This window comes from Electrona antarctica (assembly GCF_951216825.1).
Source record: "Electrona antarctica genome assembly, chromosome: 10".
NCBI lineage: Eukaryota > Metazoa > Chordata > Actinopteri > Myctophiformes > Myctophidae > Electrona > Electrona antarctica.
This window is the reverse complement of record NC_136791.1, coordinates 7,780,274-7,798,581: the sequence shown is the minus strand read 5'-3', so window position 1 is coordinate 7,798,581 and position 18,308 is coordinate 7,780,274. Positions and strand designations below refer to the sequence as shown.

The following is an 18,308-nucleotide window of genomic DNA, read 5'->3' as shown; positions in this document are numbered from 1 at the left end:
TGCTGCATGATTCACACCACGCTGTACTGCTGCCAGCAGGAACGGCCTCCAGCCGTGCTTGCCTTGGATTACACCTACTATAAATACTCTACTGGTCCGAGAGGCCTCGACACACAGCGAGGACACAGTGAAAGTGTGTGGCATGCACGGCACAGCCTCATGCAGCGGTGGAACTTAGCTAAGTACATTTACTTAAGTACTATTTCCAATTTTCAGTACTTTTACTTCTACATCTCAGAGGCAAATATTGTACATTTACTCCACTACAATTATCTGAACACTTTAGTTACTATAGTCATTTTGTAGGTTTGTATTATTATAACAAAACGTGCATTAAACACCTACTCACAATGCGTCGAAATGGGGACCTTCTGCATAATTAGTACTTTTACTTTTGGTACTTTAAGTACATTTTGATGCCAATACTTTTGTACTTCCGGACTTTTACTTGTAACAGAGTAGTTCTACATTGCAGTATTGATACTTTTACTTCAGTAAAACATGCGAGTACTTTTTCCACCACTGCAAGCATACTAGTACAGCCTCATGCGAACGTGTATGTACTGCATGCGCGGTACAGCAATAAACGACAAGATGGACTCGCACACTGACTAATGCACGTCGAGGCTCAGATCTAGCCTGGCATTGCCAGACTGACGACGTAGGATTCACTCACACGTTCCTCCACCCCGGAGGAACGTGTGAGTGAATCCACAACATCAGTCTGGCAATGCCAGGCTAAGCTCAGACCAGTATCAACAAACTGAGTGTTGATGATGATGGTCTGAGGACCCGAACGTCCACACTCTCTATGTCACTTTCTTTTCACCATGTCACTTGTTGCACTTTTAACCCATTCTGTACACGGGAACCCCTTTTGGTGTTAGCATTATGTTATGCTTTAGCTATTGAAAAATAGCAGATCTACAAGCTCATAGCGCGCCACCAAGTGGCGCGCTAAGAGCTTGTAGGTCTGCTATTTTTTGAAAAATCGTTAAAATGTGCCTCAAATCTTTCAGAAAATTGTCATGATTTAGACTTTTTTTTTTTTAAATTTCGACGTCAGGCAGAATGGGTTAAAAGGTGCATCCAAAGAGATGTTGTTGTTTATGGACGTTCATGCTGGCCTCTCGCGCCCGTCTTCAGCCCTAGTAAGCCTTGAGTTTAGTAAAGTGTTAATGTGTGCAGGGCATTCACTTCTAGTCATTTTTACTAGTTGACTAGTTGCCTAGTTTACTAGTCGACTAGTTGTTTAACTACCTATTATGTAAAAAATAAAATACATTTAAAAAATATATATATATTTATTTTGGAAATAAATATTTGTACATTGAAAAACTGTGTACATGGGGACTATAACTATAATCTACCTGATCTTGAGGCCTACAAAATCAGGGAAAAAAAAAAAAAAAAAAAAAACTTTTCTTTTTTTTTGATCAACTAGTCAACTAGTACCAACAAGGTCGACTAGTAGATTTACTAGTCGACTAGTAAACTAGTCGACTAGTTGCTTAATGCCCTAGTGTGGCATGCACAGAAAGCTGCCAGAGCCTTTCTGTCAAAGACACACTGGAGCGCTCCTCTTCCCAGTGCAGAGCATCACGTTCAAGTGCTCTCAGCGTCGGTGTGGGGGCGGAGTGCCCTGGAAGCTTGAAGCAGAGAGTAGTGTTGCATGAGGAGCGTCGCTCTTCAAATCTCATGTTCACCGACTGTGTCTGCCCTGATGTTCAGTTAGGCTATTTATTTATTGTGCCATTTATAACGCAGAACACGACGTTCGTTCGAGCACAGCAACGCTTGAAAGGTTCAAGCGTTGCGGTCGTCAAGCACTCTGCATGGACATGGAGTTATCATCTCTGTCGGGTGGCATGTGTTCAAAACTGTTACTTTTCAGCATTCAAATTAAGAAATAGCAAAAGTATCAGATCTATAAAGCTCAAGCTTGCGGATCTGCTACTATTGATGCTCTTGTGTGACGCTGTAGTATGATCAATTAGTATGATCAATTAGTATGATCAATTAGGGCCCAGTGGTTGTAGTATGATCAATTAGGGCCCAGTGGTTGTAGTATGATCAATTAGTATGATCAATTAGTATGATCAATTAGGGCCCAGTGGTTGAAGTATGATCAATTAGTATGATCAATTAGGGCCCAGCGGTTGTAGTATGATCAATTAGTATGATCAATTAGGGCCCAGTGGTTGTAGTATGATCAATTAGTATGATCAATTAGGGCCCAGTGGTTGTAGTATGATCAATTAGGGCCCAGTGGTTGTAGTATGATCAATTAGGGCCCAGTGGTTGTAGTATGATCAATTAGGGCCCAGTGGTTGTAGTATGATCAATTAGGGCCCAGTGGTTGTAGTATGATCAATTAGGGCCCAGTAGTTGTAGTATGATCAATTAGGGCCCAGCGGTTGTAGTATGATCAATTAGGGCCCAGCGGTTGTAGTATGATCAATTAGGGCCCAGCGGTTGTAGTATGATCAATTAGGGCCCAGTGGTTGTAGTATGATCAATTAGGGCCCAGTGGTTGTAGTATAATCAATTAGGGCCCAGTGGTTGTAGTATGATCAATTAGGGCCCAGTGGCTGTAGTATGATCAATTAGGGCCCAGTGGCTGTAGTATGATCAATTAGGGCCCAGTGGTTGTAGTATGATCAATTAGTATGATCAATTAGTATGATCAATTAGGGCCCAGTGGCTGTAGTATGATCAATTAGGGCCCAGTGGTTGTAGTATGATCAATTAGTATGATCAATTAGTATGATCAATTAGGGCCCAGTGGCTGTAGTATGATCAATTAGGGCCCAGTGGTTGTAGTATGATCAATTAGAGCCCAGTGGTTGTAGTATGATCAATTAGTATGATCAATTAGAGCCCAGTGGTTGTAGTATGATCAATTAGTATGATCAATTAGGGCCCAGTGGTTGTAGTATGATCAATTAGGGCCCAGTGGTTGTAGTATGATCAATTAGGGCCCAGTGGCTGTAGTATGATCAATTAGGGCCCAGTGGTTGTAGTATGATCAATTAGGGCCCAGTGGTTGTAGTATGATCAATTAGGGCCCAGTGGCTGTAGTATGATCAATTAGGGCCCAGTGGTTGTAGTATGATCAATTAGGGCCCAGTGGCTGTAGTATGATCAATTAGAGCCCAGTGGTTGTAGTATGCTCAATTAGGGCCCAGTGGTTGTAGTATGATCAATTAGGGCCCAGTGGCTGTAGTATGATCAATTAGAGCCCAGTGGTTGTAGTATGATCAATTAGGGCCCAGCGGTTGTAGTATGATCAATTAGTATGATCAATTAGGGCCCAGTGGTTGTAGTATGATCAATTAGGGCCCAGTGGTTGTAGTATGATCAATTAGAGCCCAGTGGTTGTAGTATGATCAATTAGGGCCCAGTGGCTGTAGTATGATCAATTAGGGCCCAGTGGCTGTAGTATGATCAATTAGGGCCCAGCGGTTGTAGTATGATCAATTAGTATGATCAATTAGGGCCCAGTGGTTGTAGTATGATCAATTAGGGCCCAGCGGTTGTAGTATGATCAATTAGGGCCCAGCGGTTGTAGTATGATCAATTAGGGCCCAGCGGTTGTAGTATGATCAATTAGGGCCCAGTGGTTGTAGTATGATCAATTAGGGCCCAGCGGTTGTAGTATGATCAATTAGGGCCCAGTGGTTGTAGTATGATCAATTAGGGCCCAGCGGTTGTAGTATGATCAATTAGGGCCCAGTGGTTGTAGTATGATCAATTAGGGCCCAGTGGTTGTAGTATGATCAATTAGGGCCCAGTGGTTGTAGTATGATCAATTAGGGCCCAGTGGTTGTAGTATGATCAATTAGGGCCCAGTGGTTGTAGTATGATCAATTAGGGCCCAGTGGTTGTAGTATGATCAATTAGGGCCCAGTGGTTCCCAAACTTGTTTGTCCGTGCACCCCATAGAGTTATTCTATGGCGCCGCCCCCTGTTATTCATTTCGATGGAAGTTGCTCAGTGGTGTTTTGAAGCACCCGGAAGAACGGTCTATACTTCCGCATTTGGTGCCCAAAATGCAAAGTGCTCAATGTTTTAAACCCCAGCTGCACAGGGTTTCCTGCACAGGGCCCGTCTGCAGTCCCAGCTCTGACCAGTAGGGCCGAGCGCTTTCAGCGTTGGCCAGCCCTCCTGGGGGCTTGGTGAACCCTCTGTTACCTCCCGTCCTAGCTGACGCACCCCCCCCCCCCCCCCCCCCCCCCACATGGAAATTAAATATATGAACATATTCTTTTACTTAAGCAAAACATATGAGTACTTTTTTCTAAGACTGCCTCGTGTCAAAGTGAACGACATGCCAAAGAGTATGACATGCACAGCAAAGCCTAATTTATGCTCCGTCGCGCGACAGTGTCGCTGCCGCGCGACAGACAGGTGTGTATGAATCAGTCTTAAGACGGACGGCCTCACGTGAGAGAGGATGACGTGCAACAGGAACAGGAATAGACATTATAACCTCCCGCTCTGATAGGGAGGGTGCTGCTGCTGCCGTTACCTTAGTCTGGGCTCTCATGAACGGAAATCCCACGCTGCACTTAAGGAAGTCCAGATCAACAAGTCCACAGGAAATGCCCTTCTCCTCCTGGAAGAAGAAACACAGAGCAGAGCACAGGGAGGGAGAGAGTGAGCAATAATACAGTCAGACACACACAGACCAGACCCAGTGCTGCCATGTCCGCTTATTATAAGCCACTTGGAGGGGGGGGGGGGTTGTCTCCTAATGTTTTATTTTCAAGTCAAGGACCCCCCAAATTAATATTTGTCCCCCGTCTGAAAACATGTGGGACTCCCATACAAGATTTGTGTTGTTAAAATTTGTATTCGTTTATTTATTTATGTATAATCCTCATTTTTCAAAATTCCCTCGAGATTATTGTCTCCACCAGGCCGAAGGCATGGGGAGAGAGTATGTTTTGCACTCCGTCCGGCACCGTTAACCCGGTCGATGCCAAACTTTGCACACACACTCCCTGGATGCCAACGATGAACCTCTGCCCCACATTTTCCAGAACGGCCTGTTATAGCGCCACCAGGAGGCCGCTTTGTGCAAAACAAGTTTTTGGACAGTACACCTACAGATTTTGTCCAAACATCACACAAATTGGTACACAGTCTCTCTAGAGCAATTCAACGAAACAGGTCTTTCAGATTTCTCAGACTCCATCCTGATTGGCTAAGATTGGCTTCCAAAGTTCGCAGGAGTGCTCAGTTTCAAACAAAATGCTGCAAATCATGAACACATCGTGTGATTTCCGTGAAATTGTGCACGCACATTCCCACTAGGCCGAGGAAGAAATGCCACATGAACATTTTCAACTCAGCCTCATGGTGGCGCTATAACTGGCCGAAAAGTGTTTTTACCTCTAACTGCATGGATCTGTGGATAACTTTGTATGCCAACTCCCCAGAGGCCAAGGAAAAACCTTTGCCTGGAATTTTTCACATCTGCTCTTTATAGCGCCTCCTGGTGGGCCGACATATGTAAAACACATTTTCTAATATTACTCCTTCAGATTTTATCCAAATTTCACGCAAATCAGTACACATGTTCTCCATAGTCATGTGATCAAGACGGGTTTGTTTGATTTCTCATAATCCACCCTCATTGGCTACGATTGGCTTCTAAACTTTTCAGGAGTAGCCCGCTTTGTACGCGTTTTGTACAAATCGCCACAACTACTCAACGCAGCGTCCGATTGCGGTGAAACTGTGCATGCATATTCCCACTAGGCTGAGGAAGAAATGCCACTTGACAGTTTTTGAATCAGCCTCATGGTGGCACTACAACAGGCCAAGCCGCGTCTCACACACACACACACACACACACACACACACACACACACACACACACACACACACACACACACACACACACACACACACACACACACACACACACACACACACACACACACACACACACACACACACACGTTTATATATTACTCCTACACATTTTGCCAAACATCACACACACTGGTGGAGACCTGTGCCCGGAAGGGCACTTTTTCTAGTTATTATTATTTTTAAATAGCGGATCTACAAGCTCACAACGCGTCGCGATGTGACGCGTTGTGAGCTTGTAGATCAGCTATTTTTTAGATCAGCTATTTTTTCACGTACACGTTTAAAGGTAAATTAAGGCCTCTCAGGGCTCGCTTCTTTTGGGCTCGTTTTCATAGACCTGGTTGCTTAATTGTTTATCTCGCAAAACCTGGCAACGCCGGCACAGACACGCTGGAGACGGAGTGGGAGACGGACACACACACACACACACACACACACACACACACACACACACACACACACACACACACACACACACACACACACACACACACACACACACACACACACACACACACACACACACACACACACACACACACACAGTCTGGAGATACAGACGAGGGGGACGCGGAGAGGGTGACATGTGGAGAGAGAGAGGGAGGGTGACGAGGATTAGGTTTGAAGATCTCCATTTGGTTTCTTTCAATGGGAAAACCATTGGACAGGAGGAGCACACATTTTACGGTAAATGGACTGTGAAGATTGAATAATGGCATGAATAACAACATTTGGCATACTTTGATCAGATTGGAATTAAAAACACTACACTGCAGTGGAATATATAGTCCCAGTTCAGTGCTTTAGTTACCGTAGGGGTTATTTTCATGTCAAGGACCCCCAAAGTCATTGTATTGTGATTGGCCGCAGACCCCCCCCATCTGAAAATACTTATCGCCGCCCCCCTTTTTCCTTCACTGTATATGTTTCTTTTCCCTTTTTACCTCCATTATGATGAATTCCTGTTCTGTTCTTTGTCTATATAGAAGTGTCTATTTGTACGTCTCTAAATGTTTTGATGAATTGAACATGGTGGACCCTCTTGTAAACAAGTGTAATGCTTAATTGGGTCGTCCACTCCCAATTAACAGCCTTTGTATTGAGTTTGTGCTTGAAAATTACTGTAATTCTGCAAACTGTTAATAAATATTTCAATCAATCAATCAAATCGCCACTTGCCAGTGAGCCCCATACAAGAGTTTAATGTTTAGTATAGTCATGTTTGAGGAGCGCTAGCCCCTCCTATGCCCAGCTTTCCGGGTTTGTGTGAACTGATGAGTGGCTGATCAACCCATAGATAGCGATATGATATGATTTGATTGGCTGAGCAAAGCACATGATTATTGAAGAGAGGGCAGAAAAGTGAACCGAAAGTGATTGGCCGGAATGATGAGCAGTACAGAATGTGATGTATGATGATGATAAGAGCGCCCCTCACTTCACATGGGTGTGATTTCTTTTCAAGATGTGTTGAAAAGTTGAAAAAAGCAGATCTACAAGCTCACAATGTGACACATTGTGAACTTTAAATCTGTAGTATATACTGTATAGGGTCAAAGTGGTTACACTGTGAGGCTATATTAACTTCTGGTTAAATTGGTTACATTGGTTGATTAAAACCCCTCAAGGACCCATGGGGGGTCCTCGGACTCCACTTAAAAAAAGAAAAAAAAGAAAAACAAAAAATCCAACAATTTTGCAACCCGTTTTTTCACCCAGTGCCAATAATCTAATCCTGGGCGCTACACTTCCTCTGCCAACCTGGGGGGGGCAGCGGACTGACCTCATGCTTCCTTCTATGCATGGAGTCCAAGCTGCTTCTTTTCACCTGACAGGGGGGAGTTTCCTCGGCCGGACGCAGCGCGTGGAAGGAACACGTTATTCCGACCAGTTCCTTTCCCCTCCATCAGGCGCCCCGGCTGGCCAGAGGGGAGGTAGTTTAACCCAGGACCTTCTAGCTGTGAGGCGACAGCACTACTGACTGTTTCATCCCTAATCTCTATCTAGCACGTTTCTCACCATGCATTTACATTAAAGGTGCATCTCTAAACAAACTTGAGAAATGAACGGAAAAAAAGAAACCGGAACGTGACGTGACGTGACGGCACACAGCTCTTTGCGGGAGTGTAATTGGACGGCCTCCAGGCTGCGTGTTTGGAAGCTTGTCTAAACAACGTGGAGCTTGGCCGGCTGCGCTGTGTAAACAGTCGAGCCTTGACCCTGCGAGGAGCAGAGGAATTCTTCTAGTGAGGGTTCACTGAAGGGCTGTCTTCTCCTGAGCTCATATGTGTGCTGGCAGTGGTGGAAAAAAAAGTATACTCAATTGTTCTACGTATACAGTAAGTACAGTAAGTAGTAAAAGTAGAGTAGAAGTACGGAATTCAAAATGTACTTGAGTTAGTACAGAAGTACAGAAGTATTGGCATGAAAATGTACTTAAAAGTACCAAAAGTAAAAAGCATGCAATATGCAGAATGTCCCATTTAAAGTTTTTCAAATGTATACAAATCTTTTGAAAAGAGCAGATCTACAAGCTCTCAATGAGCTTGTAGATCAGCTTTTTTTTCAAATGGCCAAAATGTACTGTATAGGACTGAAGTGGTTACTCTTAGTAAACTAGTAACTAAAGTTTTCAAATCAATGTAGCGGAGTAAAACTACAATATTTGCCTCTGAGAGTATAGCAGTAAAAGTATTGGAAATTGGAAAGACTCAAGTACAAAATACCTCCAAATTGTACCTCTAAGTACAGTACTTGAGTAAATGTACTCGGTTACGTTCCACCACTGCTGTTTTCGGAGCTCATGTGCTGGAGAGAGTATAGTGTGAAAGAAGAAGGTTCTTCTCCAGCGCGGGGGCGGGGCCTATAGCGATGATGGACGAGCCAAAACGTGTGCTTCTGGAGGCTAAAGGTAACAACGCACGCGCAATTTATGTTCCCGCGGAGCGCGGCCTGCCGTTTCAGCTCGTATTTTAGGTTAACACACTCCAGAACGCCTCCAGAAGTGATAAAAATAAGCTGTGTGTTTTTTTGCATCTCTGGTGGCGGGGGACACCTATAACACTATGACACTATAATAGTGTTCCATGTCTATAGTTTCAGAGTAGGCAAACATTCTGTGAAAATAGGTGAACTTTCATATTTTATTACATATTTCTACACTCACTCCAGAGGGCCACATTAAATATTACTGTCTGTTTGCATGTTTGGAAATGTAACAGCTGAAATCAATAATATATCAGTATTCTGATATTAACCTGAGGGCCGCATTAAGTGATGGTGGGGCCGCATGTGGCCCCCGGGCCGCCAGTTGCCCATGTCTGGTTTAAATTGTCAACCACTTTTCAACCCGATGTTTCAATTTTGGGCATGTAATTTTAGGAAAAACGTAATTTTTTTTTGGCATAATCAATTTTTATTTATTTATTTTTTAACATGGGCTTAAGTGGTATCCACATTCCACACTGTCATCAACCCTCCCCATCTTATTCAGCAGTTTTCACGCCTGGGCAGGGTGGGGCTGCAACCCCCCCCCACCCCCCCCCCCCCCCCCCCCATCATCATGAAGTCAGCTTTAAACACACAGGTCTCTCTGTCCTTTGGGACGGACCCGATGGCGAGCCTATTGGGGAGGGGGGGGCGGTTGATGGGATGGGGACCCCAGCAGGCAGCACAACTGGCAGCGGTGGAATTTCCTCTGTTTCCTGTATTCCTCCGTGCTGCTGCATGCTGTGCAAACACAGCGCGTCCCATGAGACCGGGCAGGATTCGAGAGAGGGGGGGAAGTCAGCTTTGTTTATCGCCCACCTGGCAACTCTTGAGAGAGAACAGTTGCACTATAGCATCATGTGGCACACTGGGCGATGACATATGGGCAGCAGGGCCGTGCCTTCACGGGGGCGGAAGAGGACATGGGTGTGTGTTTGTTTGTTCAGCGCTTCTTCACTTTCTCGCCACCTTTCCGCTTTTTTCCCGACTCTCTCTGGGGTTCGTCCGTCAGCGGGCTGGTGTCGGAGTCGGGGAGCGTTGCAAAACGCCAGGAGCGGTTAAAAGTCGACAGGGTTTGTTTATACGCTGCTGGCGGGTTGGGGAGAGACGAATCTGCATATATTTTCAAATTTAGAGTATGCAAATACTTTGACAATGAAATGAAGGGTGGCGTGCAATACAATAATGCAGCAATGAGAGAATCAATGGGGGGTCCACGGGCTAATGAGTATCATTTTTGGGGTCCTTGACATGAAAAAGTATGGGAACCACTGCTGTACACAAGGGTCTTTAATGTAAATGGTAAATGGTGCATTTATATAGCGCCTTTATCCAAGGCGCTTTACATAGATTGTGCATTACATTCACCCATGCACACACACCGATTGCGGCGGAAGCCATGCAAGGTACCAACCAGCACATCGGGAGCAATTTGGGGTTCATTGTCTTGCCCAAGGACACTTCGACATGTAGACAGGAGGAGCCGGGATTCGAACCGCCGACCCATGGCCATGGATCATTGGACGACCTGCTCTACCTCCTGAGCCACATGTCTATAAAACAGTTGGATTCACTTCACTTATTTCACTTGGGATTCCTTCGTGCACCTTATTTGCTACATTCTCTGTCCGAGCCACAACGCTACATGTCTTCACTCTCAGAAAGGTAGCACATACTTTCACCTACTATACTAAATATCTACCACCTGTCGAGTCATCGTAAATAAGAAGAAAAAACTAAATTAAACTTTTAAATAATAATAAAATAAAAGCCACAGCTCTGAGCCCATCAGGAGGGATAAGGAGAAGTGACTCACAGAGGTAATAAAACAAGTGAATCCAGTACGGTGTGTGTGTGTGTGTGTGTGTGTGTGTGTGTGTGTGTGTGTGTGTGTGTGTGTGTGTGTGTGTGTGCGTGTGTGTGTGTGTGTGTGTGTGTGTGTGTGTGTGTGTGTGTGTGTGTGTGACTGTGAGAGAGAGAGTCTGTCTCCTCAGGGGAGCAAAGACAGAGCTCCTGAAACCAATTCACCTCCCTGGCTTTCAGACAGCTTGTGTTGCAAGAACAACACAGAGATAACAGAGCGCGGCTCTTAAACATGAAGGGACCACGAGTTCACGCTTGGCCTGCCGGAGGGGAAAAGAAAAGCCTCGGGGCGGTTTGGAAGCTGACCTCAACGCCGCAGAAAGCGAGGGTCGTATCAACACCTTGGACTTCTCCGGGCCTAAACGGGTCGTATCAACACCTTGGACTTCTCCTAACGGGCCTAAACGGCTGTCCGTCTGCATCAAGAATGATAATAACTATAATAACTATATCTCTGCTCTTGTGCAGAACATCAACTTTTCAGGATCTTCTAAATCAAATACAATACTGCCTCATCAAAGTTGGTATATTAGTGACTTTATACATTGTCAGATGCTTGAATCTGTACCCAAATACAGCTCAAGTGTTGGAGGTTAGGAGGTTTTTGTGGAGATGACTTTGTCATTCTAATAATCAATGATGGGGGCGAAAAAAATCAGACCCGTCTGAACTGAGTGGTGCTGTTGGGGTGTCGGACTATTAGGTGTCAGACTATTTGCTGTCGGACTATTTGCTGTCGGACTATGTATTCTGTACTGTACTGTACTGTACTGTACTGTACTGTACTGTACTGTACTGTACTGTACTGTACTGTACTGTACTGTACTGTACTGTACTGTACTGTACTGGCCTCTCATCATGCGCCTGTGCATGTGCTACACCGTAGTCTGTAGTACTGCACTGTGCTCTGTGCTGGTGTTACACTAAATTGACTAAAAACTACTGGTGTTACACTAAAAACTCAGCTTCCCATCATGCACCTGTGCACAGCGTACCTAAAAGCTCACAATATATTGCATCATGAAGCTTTGTGAGCTTGTAAATCTTCTAATTTTGCAAAGAAAATGTAGAAAAGGGGTTGCCCGCTGGCCTAGTGGTCCAGGCGCATACCACATATAGGCGCATGCGTGACAGCGTGTCGCGGGTTCGAGTCCCGATCCCGACGACCATTGCTGCGTGTCTCTCCACTATATCCTTGACCTATCAATAAAAAGACAGAAATCCCTAAAAATATCTTAAAAAGTAGAAAAAACAACCGATTTTTTTGTCAATTTGTGATCTGTAGATCGGCGAGTTATCGCAAACTTAGAAAAGTCTCATTGAAAATACAGTTGAAGCGAAAACCGCTGGCTTCTTTGTCATAATTTCTTAATACCTTCCTGTTGTTTTTTTTGCAGAGCTGGTCATTCCACACCGATCGAGTTCCCAAACAGAAGAAGGCGTTACTTGGGACCACTGGTAAGTTGATCCTTAAAGTCAACCTCGTTCATTAAATTAGTCATGCAACTTGAGCCCTAAAGCACTATTTGTGTAATATCACCACCCTGCCAATTACAGATCCTATTCATTATAACAAATACATTTTATTTTCCACCCTACCATACGTAGGTGTGGTGCGGTGTTGATTTCGTCGACGAATACTATGACCAAAATGGTTTGCCGACTACCGTTTTTCACTGACGACAAGTAAATGGAAAGTAAATGAAAACTAAGCTACGATGACTAAAGCTAAGACTAAATATATTGACAATTTTGTCAACAAATAAAAACTAAACTAAAATGTTAGGAAGGGACTAGTGGACAAGAGATCCAGTGTAAGCCATTTTACACTTGGTTGCATGCTGAAAATAGCAGATCTACAAGCTTGTAGATCGGCTATTTTCAGCAAGTGTAAAACGACGTCATTACGACGGCATCAAGGCCCGCCAAAATACATTTTAGTCGACTAAATCAACTGTGGAATTAGTCGACTAAAATCGCATGATATTTAGTCGACTTTTGCACTTTTACTCGAGTACATTTTGAATTCCCGGACTTTGACTTGTAACGAAGTATTTCTGTATTGCAGTATTGATACTTTTACGTAAGTAATACATGTGAGTACTTTTTCCACCACTGCTCACGGCCCACCAGTGGAAGCTGGGCCCACGGGTTGTGATTGGCTGAGTCTATGGTACCACTGCTCACGGCCCACCAGTGGAAGCTGGGCCCACGGGTTGTGATTGGCTGAGTCTATAGTACCACTGCTCACGGCCCACCAGTGGAAGCTGGGCCCACGGGTTGTGACTCGCTGAGTCTATAGGGGACCAGTACCGCTGCTCACGGCCCACCAGTGGAAGCTGGGCCCACGGGTTGTGATTGGCTGAGTCTATAGAGGACCAGTACCACTGCTCACGGCCCACCAGTGGAAGCTGGGCCCACGGGTTGTGATTGGCTGAGTCTATAGTACCACTGCTCACGGCCCACCAGTGGAAGCTGGGCCCACGGGTTGGGACTCGCTGAGTCTATAGTACCACTGCTCACGGCCCACCAGTGGAAGGGCCCACGGGTTGTGACTCGCTGAGTCTATAGGGGACCAGTACCACTGCTCACGGCCCACCAGTGGAAGCTGGGCCCACGGGTTGTGACTCGCTGAGTCTATAGTACCACTGCTCACGGCCCACCAGTGGAAGCTGGGCCCACGGGTTGTGATTCGCTGAGTCTATAGAGCGTCGCAGTCCCGCCCCCTACCAGGGCCCAGGAAATTATTCTCCGTTCATTTTCCTCATAGACTTTTCAAAAAGTATTTATTTAAAGACCTTTTAAGCCTCGTACAAAGCCAACTCTTGTCGTGACAAATCATGACAACAAACACAATCTTTTGGGCCGAACAAAGAATTAGAAAGAAGAAAAAAATGGCAGGTTACAACACTTTTTTTGTTGTTTTTCTTCTTTGTAATTATTTGTTTGGTCCAAAATATTGTGTTTATTGTCATGATTTGTCACGACTCGAGTTGGCTTTGTCCGCGGCGTAACCGTCTTTAAATAAATACTTTGTGAAATGTCTATGGGAAAAATGCATTGGGAATCATTTCCTGGGCCTGGCGTCGTCATGACAGGGGGCGGGACTGCGACGCTCTATAGTAGGGGAAGAAAACGTGTTCCTGATAAATGTTGACCCGGTCCTGCACCACGGCTCATGTCAGCGGTGTGCGTGCGCGCTGTGAGTGACGTGGCGTCTCACTCAGATATGGAACCGAGGGGGGGGGGGGGGGATCTGCTGGCCTCTTCACAGCATGAAGTGAACGAGCGAGCAGACCCGGTGGACCCCGCGGCAGCGGGCGGCCAATAGATTCCAGCCTACGCAACCCTTTCTCTCCCATTCTGGGAAAGCCATTTGGGCCTAAATTCTAAATCTCAGACTGCGGGGCTGACAATCATCTGCAGACAGAGAGGTCTCTGAGCTCCTAATAGGCATTATCCCATTTTGGGCGGGAACCCCTTTTGGTGTTAGCATTATGCTATGCTTTAGCTATTGAAAAATAGCAGATCCAACAAGCTCATAGCGCGCCACCGAGTGGCGCGCTATGAGCTTGTAGATCTGCTATTTTTGAAAAATCGAAGAACCACTGACATAGAAACATAGCTTTTTCAGAAAACTGTCAGGATGTAGAAGACATTTTTAGAATCTGATCTCAGGTCAAAATGGGTTATAGGCCACGGAGCCCCCATAACTCTGTATGTACACATTGAACCAAAAGGACCCGTAAGGGTTCGCCTGGCTGGCTCCATGTGGACACTCTGGGAGTTACAGAGCCCTAACTATCAATCATATATTAAGCTCAATCAAGGAACCCTGAGAGGGGCCCAGTGCTCCGCCACAGTCTACTCTGTGACAGTATGTCACATTGAAGGGTTGTCCCCCGTCGTTGATGTGAAAAGTAGGTTCAATCGTCGTGACACGTTTTCTGTGGTCTTGGCGCCGCGGCAAAGTGTGTGTGTAGTGGGCTGGGGGCATTAGGGGTTTAGTGGCCTTGCTGCAGGGTCAATTCGACATGTAGACACAGAGGGGGCGGCTCCCACCGGACAGGAGGCCAACCAGTGGCCTTTCCGATCACCAGACGGCCGCTCTACCCACACACAGCACTACGGCCGACTGCATGCGTAGGGGCGTCTGTCTTGAGTGAATCAGGGAAACTTGTGACTGAGGGTCAGCCAAAGGATCTGGAATCCTCCGAGACGGTACAGCTGCTAGGGCACTCTCTCCTCTTCCCTTTGACCTCTTATATCTGCCTACACAGAACAAGATCCGGCGTGTTCCTTTAACTCTGTGAGTGTACTAAATGTAGGCTTAATTAACACTCCAGCGTTTCTCAAAGTGGGTGCCATGACACAAGTCCAGGGGTGCCTTAGAAATGAATACTTTGATAATGCACTTGGGGGCTTTCTTTTTCATCTTGAGCTTGTAGATCAGCTATTTTTTGGTGAATGTTCCCCCCAGAATAGAGATGCTGGGGTTTAAACGTGAAGTATAAAGTTATATACAATCTGTCCGAATGGAAACATAATATATTTCTCAAGGTTCTATATTAACTGGTGTATCCTCCTGGATGATTTGTTTTAATTTGCAGGGGTACATTGAGCCCCCCCAAAATGGGACCACTGTAAAATCCTCTAACAGCATCTCAAACCCACGTCTCCCGCATCAGAGAACACATTTCTACCGCTCAGACGAGAAGAAATACCCGCTTGTCCAAGGAAGATATGTCATAAAGCTTATGACCTTCAGGCAGCGCTACTTGCCAAACAGTGGGTGACCGACCCAACACTAGGGTCCGTCTACATTTCCTAATGGAAGACTAGAGAGACCACTTCCAACCACTGCAGATTACTACTTACATTGGCATACTCTACCATACAGATTGGTAAAAAGAAAACAACTAACTTTTATTCATTACAATAAGTTCCGGATTGCAGTATTAATTGAACACAAATCAATACTGACGATTTGACTACACTAGAGCGGTGTCTGTGGGGCACTGGCCTACTTGGAACGATGCAAGTTGGAAATGTAATGTCTGTGTCCCTTTTATGCCCATATATGGAGTTCTTTGTCAGGCATGCCCAAATAGAGTCAGAACAATCATTGTGATGTATGTCAGGCCAGCTCCATATATGGAGATATAGGGGTGATCAGGTCCAGTGCCCGGGGCAGAGGCTTGTGTGCTGGTTCTGGACAACGGCGTATCCGACGGACTCGACACAGGGCGTTGCACTCCCTGTGGGGGTGTGGAACGCGTGTGTCGAATTTGAAGTCGGTGGGGCGAACGGTTCTCGAGTTTACAGACGTACGTACACACGTACAGTATGTGCGTACATACAGAGACATGGTGCTTTTATGGACTATACTGTACATATCTATCTTGTTGTATTCGTCAGCATTTGGACTTCTCTCGCAGTGTGATGTCATTATAAGCCGCTTCATGCCTTCATCCATCTCTACTGTACAACAATAGCTGCTGCAGCACAAATGGCCTTCTACTAATAATTCCCATGTGTTCCAAATTTGTCATCAGCCTTTATCTCCCCCCCCTCGAAATAGAACATGTAGTTGCTCTATTAGCATTCCTATGATTCACTCGCATGATATCATATCAGCCGCAACCGCTAACATAATATACACAACAGACAACAGCCAGCTCTAAGAATAATAAACAGAAGAAAGAGGAGGGGGTCTTTAAGTAAATACATGTAGCAGCTACAATATTTCAAAATATGTTGTTCCAGGGACACCCCAGAAGCAAAGATTTGAGTTAAAAACTGAAACTCTGAAAGAATATATATTCAAAGATTTCAGGCACATTTTCACGATTTTTCAAAAATAGCAGACCTACAAGTTCATAGCGCGGCACTCGGTGCCGCGCTATGAGCTTGTAGATCTGCTATTTTTCAATAGCTAAAGCATAACATAAGTTATGCAGGAAGGTATTAACCCAAAACGGGTCATTCCACACCGATCCAGTTCCCAAACAGAAGAAGGCGTTATTGGGACCACTGGTAAGTTGATCCTTAAAGTCAACCTCGTTCATTAAATTAGTCATGCAACTTGAAGCCTAAAGCACTATTTGTGTAATATCACCACCCTGCCAGTCTTTAAGTAAATACATGTAGCAGCTACACTTTGGGCCATGCCAACAAAACGGACCTTCTGCCAGAAGTTGATGTAGAAGACCTCTCTGGAGAAGTTGAAGTAGATGTTGGTGTCGTAGGCGTCGTCTCCGGAGTTGGAGATGGTCAGGTTCAACGAGACGTTCCTCACCCCGCCCAGGGCCAGGTGGGGCTTGCTGTACATCCTGGAGATCCAAAAACGGAACAGTCAGACACAATGGATTTCACTAAATATGCACACCTCGGGCAAGCAGTGTGCGAATGGAAAAAAAACGTGTTAAGCTGGGATTTAGACAGACGGGAGCCTTTTTCTTTTTATAGAGTTCTAAAGCTGCGATTTATGTCTTATATCCGGGATTAGATCTTTACTTTATTATTTTTTTTACTGCTGAGAACGACGAATGTTTGGGCGGGGGAAATATGAGCGTCAGACCAGTAGGGGTCCCACCCAAACACTGCATGTCGTATTAGACGTAGGCTATTGTATGAACCATACTTAAGTTCTGGATCGCAGCTTTAAAGGTAATTGTTTCAGACGAAAGATGAGAGTGTTCGTTCAAAAGCATGTTTATGTGACTTTTTTACATTTAAGTTCTCGATTGCAGCTTTAAAGCTAATTGTTTCAGACGAAAGATGAGAGTGTTCGTTCAAAAGCATGTTTATGTGACTTTTTGGACATTTAAATAAAAATTAGATGGATGACTGACTGCCGCCTTCCTGGAGAGGAAGCGGGTATGCTATTGTTTCTCTGAAAAGACATACGACCAAAAAAAGAAAAAAAGAAGGCATCTCCCTGTAATGAACGAAAATACATGGACATCCTCCATGCTTTCAGAGCCAAAGCATGCATCATTCAGGGTTCCATTCTCCACACCCAGGCCGGGCCTCCTCATGACCATGACGTCAGCCGTACTTCCTCGGAGCAGGGCGGACTGGCCAGTAACGCTAATATAAACAGTACACGTTTTAATGGCCAAACCGAGAAGGAAGCTACAGTTAGTGTTTTTGTTTTTTCTTACCCAGAAAGCAACAGTCTCCCGTGTAGACGCAGGTCGGCGGCGCAGTCGTCTGACAGGCAGTTCTTCTCGAACCAAGTCTGGAGGAAGGAGGAGAAAGTAACTAAGTACATTTACTTAAGCACTGTACTTACGTTTTGAAGTGTTTGTACTTCACTTGAGCGTGTCAGATTTTCTGTACTTTCACTTCTACTCCACTACATGTCAGAGGCAACTAATTGTACTTTTGTAAAAACTTTAGTTACTAGTTGCTTTGAATATTATCACAAAACATACATACATATTATCACAAAACATACATTAAACACTTCAGCCCTATATATTCAGCCCTATATATATATATATATATATATATATATATATATATATATAATAGCAGATAAAATAGCAGATCTACAAGCTCACTTTTCA

At 44.9% G+C, this 18,308-nt stretch overlaps 1 protein-coding gene across 1 annotated transcript in view; it reads right to left on the bottom strand.

Annotated features, from left to right (window-relative positions):
• itga9 (integrin, alpha 9) overlaps positions 1–18,308 on the bottom strand; it is a 143,888-nt gene that overhangs the window by 31,525 nt on the left and 94,055 nt on the right. The window contains exons 17-19 of the mRNA XM_079512784.1: positions 17,901–17,977; positions 16,919–17,066; positions 4,532–4,618 (exon numbers count right to left, since the gene is read on the bottom strand). Coding sequence (XP_079368910.1) covers positions 4,532–4,618; positions 16,919–17,066; positions 17,901–17,977 — 312 coding nt within the window. The remainder of the gene's footprint in view (positions 1–4,531; positions 4,619–16,918; positions 17,067–17,900; positions 17,978–18,308) is intronic.